This window comes from Dipodomys ordii, unplaced genomic scaffold (genome assembly GCF_000151885.1).
Source record: "Dipodomys ordii isolate 6190 unplaced genomic scaffold, Dord_2.0 Scaffold357, whole genome shotgun sequence".
Taxonomy (NCBI): Eukaryota; Metazoa; Chordata; class Mammalia; order Rodentia; family Heteromyidae; genus Dipodomys; species Dipodomys ordii.
The window spans coordinates 9,754-14,845 of record NW_012267573.1 but is presented as its reverse complement, the minus strand read 5'-3'; the positions used below and the strand labels follow the sequence as shown (position 1 = coordinate 14,845).

Genomic DNA, 5,092 nt, shown 5'->3' with positions numbered 1-5,092 from the left:
CCCAAAAAACAATTGAGGAACTAGATTTAGGAGCAACCTTGTGAACAGGATGTCTGCGATCTTACGTTAATGATGACCTAGCAAGACCAATAATTCTCCAGTATTTCGTAATCATAGGACACTGTGTTCCTAAACCTAAATTGATTGTGATGCTGGAACAAGGTACAGATCCATGCATAAGAGAAGCCTCAGACAAGAATTTTACAGGTGAGTTAAAGCATCTTGAATGGTGATGATGGGTCCAGAGCCGACTTGGTCTGTTTATCTTGAGCTGTACAGAGCAATAGTATTCCTAGTGCCCCTGAGTCATGTATGGCAAAGAACTAGGTGATCCTTTGTCTCAAGGAATTGTCAATCCAGAATTCACATGGAGGCAAACTGAATTTGTTGTGCCACCAGCGCCCGGCGGAAGTCATTCTTTATGAGAAAAAGACAATAAGAAATGTACAAAAGGAGATCTCATTTTCTTTTAAACTAGTATTATGCAGGTAGGAGGAAAATAGGAGAATGGTACTGCTGCTATTCTCTGATAAGGACACTAGCTTACGAGTTGTGCTGGGCATAGAGTGAGATTCAGAATGGAAGCATTAAGAGTACATTGATGAATGATTTGAGTAAATATTTCCTAGAAAAAAATAGAAAAATCTGAAATACAGAAAAACATTATGTTCCATTTTAAAATGTCAGTACTACATTCATAGTTAGTATGTTGCAGAGAAAAGTATATATTCTGCATAAAACAATGCTTTCATATTTGAAAATCTTGTAACAGTTAAAATGTGAGAAAATACATTTACAGTAAGGAATTTATGGATCTCATTTATGTTTTTGTCTATTTTTCTATTATGCATTTTAGATGTCCCACAAATGGAGGATGTGATTAGCACCGGTCAGGAGAGTCACAATAAGTATCTCTCTGAAGTAGCAGTCATGAATATTAACCCAGAGGAGGAAAAAGTGAGACTTATAAGAAGTTTTAATTTGAGCTCAAAACAGAAGTCAGAACTGATTAAGAATAATGGGAACTCCTTAGGAATGACGACAGAAAAGGTCACTGGTTGTCAGAATATGGGTGTTTTCAGTGAACCTGGTAAGATGTGTGCTGTACATAGTCCCCAAGTGTCTTCTGTAGTTGAATTATATAAACAATGTAAAAGGTCTTTCACTGAGAAGACATACCCTATTGTCCCTCAGAGAACACACACAGGAGAGAAACCATATGAGAGTAAAACGTGTGGAAAGATTTTCACCAGTAAGGCATACCTTACTGTCCACCAGAGAACACACACAGAAGAGAAACCTTTTGAATGTAACATTTGTGGAAAGTCTTTCACCTGCAAGAGATATCTTACTGACCACCAGAGAACACACACAGGAGAGAAACCTTATGAATGTAACATGTGTGGAAAGTCTTTCACCAAGAAGTCAAACCTTACTGTACACCAGAGGACACACACAGGAGAGAAACCTTATGAATGTAATGTGTGTGGAAAGTCTTTTACCCAGAAGATACACTTTACTGTCCATGAGAGAACACACACAGGAGAGAAACCTTATGAATGTAATGTGTGTGGAAAGTGTTTCACCAAGGAGTCAACTCTCACTGTCCATCAGAGAACACATACAGGAAAGAAACCTTATGAATGTAACATGTGTGGAAAGTCTTTTACCCAGAACTCACACCTCACTGTCCATCAGAGAATACACACTAGAAAGAAACCTTATGAATGTAAGGTGTGTGGAAAGTCTTTCACCCAGAAGATAGGTCTCACTGTCCACCAGAGAACACACACAGGCGAGAAACCTTTTGAATGTAACATGTGTGAAATGTCTTTCACCGAGAAGTCAAATCTTACTGTCCACCATAGAACACACACAGGAGAGAAACCTTATGAATATAACCTGTGTGGAAAGTCTTTCACCCAGAACATACACCTTTCTCTCCATCAGAAAAAATCCCACCAGAGAGAAATGTTATGTATGTAGCAAGCATGGAAATTCTTTCACCTGGAAGGCACAACTTAACATCCATCACAGAACACAAGAAGAGAAACCTTATGAATACAACCAGTGTGGAAAGACCTGGAGGTCACAGCTTAACACACATAAGTTGATTCACACAAATGAAATAACTTAGGATTGTACTAAATGGGAAAGTCTTTGACTTGTAAGACACAGCTCAGGGTTCATCATAGAACACACAAAACACAGAGACACACAGACACACACACACACCCTCACACACAAAGAGGAGAGAAATCCTATGTAGGAAAAATAAATGGAAAGGTTTTCAAGAAAAAGTCCTAACTCAGTTTGCATCAGAGAACAGACACAGACGAGAATATACAAATGTAACAATTGTGGAAAGTCCTTTACCAAGTATTCATGGATCCAAGTTCATAGGACACACACAGCGGAGTAATCTTAAAAATATTACAAATGTGAATAAGGGAAACCATGGGACCTATTATTTGCAATATGTAGTATATGTATGAGTCAAGCAGAAAAGGTCAGATAATGTGGTGTTAGGAAAATGAACCCTTATCTATGTATTTAAATGTTTTTTTTCTTTCATGCATTTCTTTCTAATGCATTTATAAGATTATTTCTTTGTTGCTTTGTATGTCCCTCCCACACAGTATAATCCCTGCTTTCACTGTATTTGATGTAGGTATAATTTGTGGAGGAGAAGGGGAAGAACAAGTCATTTAAGCATACAGGTGGACCCGTTGCAACAATGAGAAGTACAAGTTGTCATGTCGAAAATGAACTTTACAACTTTGGTGGAGGGGGGAGAATAGGGTGGTGGGGCAGGGGGAGGCTGGGAAGGGATGTGAAGGGTAAACAAAAGAGGAGGCTGCAATGCTTGATAAGAAATGCACTCATTATCTTGCCCATGTAATTGTAACCCCTCTGTACAGTATGTTCACAATAAAATAAAATGAACAATATTGCAAATGTGGAAATCCTTTGATCAGAATGGAATACCTCATGTTTACCAGAGAACTGACTCACATAGGAGAAAAGAAAGTAGTGCATAGAACATATGTGAAATGACTTTCAATCAGAACTGAGTCCTCAGCATATGTGAGAGCAGAGACAGGAAAGAAATTATGAGTATAGAAAACATTTTTCCCGAAGTCCGATCTGTACAGGTATCAGAGACCTGGACACATGACAGAATCTCTGTAAATATAAACATGAGAGGAAGTCTTTAAACCAGAAGCCAACCTTCACCAAGTATTAGAACATTCACCCAGGAAAGAAGCCCAATGTAGGAAAATCTTTGTCAGAAAACCTCTGTAAATTATACAGAGAAATCCTTCATGGAAGATGTCAGCTAGGTGTGAAGGGAAACCATTCTTCACTCTTCAGCTTTCATTGAGCCAACATTTCTCATCCTCTCATCGTGTTGAGTGGGGATGGTGTCATTCAATATTATCCTTTGGCAAATACTTTTGCTTGAGCTCAAAATTTAAGGGACTTACTGCTCACTGAGTTGGTAAAGTACCCTTTCTTTCTTTTAATTTAAAACCTGCAATTAAAAATGAGCAATGACACTCCCTCATGTGTGGAATCTTAGCTACTCAGGAGGCTGAAATTAGAAAGGTAGTATTTGTAGGCCATCCAATGCAAAAGCTTTATGAATATGGTTTCTTAGTCAATAAAAGGATGGATCTGGTCATATGTGCCTACCTTGTTTGCTACTTGTGATATGTAAGTATAAAATTAGTGTGTTGAAAGACCCAGACAAAGAAGCAAGACTTTAATGTGAAAAATCAGTGATACAAAAAGGCATCTGGTATAGAAGGTAAAGGAAGCCTCACTAATTTTGTCCCTGAATTCAACCTGAGGACCACTAATATGATGTGTGCAAACAATGCATTCTTCCAAATATTTAGTGGAAGAATTTGGATGTGGTTTACAGAATGATAGGTAAACAGTCCTTTACCAAGTGATTGCAAAAGGACCTTTGCCTATGTCAATATGATGTTATGGATTTTATATTGTATTCTGTGGAAACCATGAGTCCTGCTTGGATCAAGTAGTTAAGATCTCCTGATCTAACAGGGCACTGGTGCTTCACATTGGAATTCTTAATTGCTCAAGAGTATGAGTTTTAAAATCACAATTGAAAGGCCAACTAGGTAGGAAATGCTCTGAGAAAGTTTTCGCCTATTTTCCCACAAGTAGTGCTGTGAATCATGTTGGTAGACTGTCATCACTTTTGTTCCTTTATTACAAAATCTCAGGGACAGTACCTAGGCCCTGAGTAGAAAGAACTTCAAGGCCAGGGAAGATATTTTTAAAAATGGGTTCTTTGGCCTTCGTGCAGGAAAATTTCCATTCCTATAGAAACCTAAAATACTCCATAGGGTATAGTCATGGTCCGTCAATTGAAGTTGATATTGAAATGTCTTAAAGCCTGGGTAATAATAAATTGTCACAAATAGTTTGGTATCTTTTGTCATGTGAATGCACATGCATATACCTTTATATTTCTGACTAGTTCATAGGTCCTTGCAGAGGTTCAAGTTACTATGTAGGACAATGTGGTCCACATCTGTAGGAATTAGACATTCCAAGAGAGATCTCCACATATAAAATGTGGCCAAATATTTCAATATACTTGAAACAGTATCATAAGAAAAGAAGGAGTCAATAATGATCATTTAAGATCCCAGAATACCAATATATTTGAATGAGAAAACAATGGTCTTCTACTGTGTGCACACAGATGTAGGAGACATACTCTTTTCAGTGTGTTCTGTCCAGATGTGTAGAAGCAATTTTGTTGTTCTTCCCTTATGGATTGCACTTTATTTCAAGGCCACTCCCAGGGGTGAATGACAGTATGTGTAGTTTCAGCTCATTCTAAAAGCTACTATGTCCTGAGAAGAAAAGTAGTGAACCATGATTTGGGCACATATCCACCGTAGAACTAATCACTAAGACTGGGTTGTTATATAATTTTTCAGAATGTCAATGGTCCTATCACAAGTTTCATCCTGTAGCAATATCCAAAGTTAGGCTTTAGAAGAGGTCTGCCTTTGTTCAAAGATTTCAACTCTAAATTAGATTATTTTCAATA

The 5,092-nt window shown here is 37.8% G+C and overlaps 1 protein-coding gene across 1 annotated transcript; it reads left to right on the top strand.

Moving 5' to 3' along the window:
• Positions 1 to 867: 867 nt before the first annotated feature.
• LOC106001672 (zinc finger protein OZF-like) lies at positions 868 to 2,137 on the top strand. The gene is given in 2 exon segments (XM_013036698.1): positions 868 to 1,950; positions 1,952 to 2,137. Coding segments are annotated over 2 exon segments (1,269 nt in total).
• The last annotated feature ends 2,955 nt before the right edge of the window (positions 2,138 to 5,092 follow it).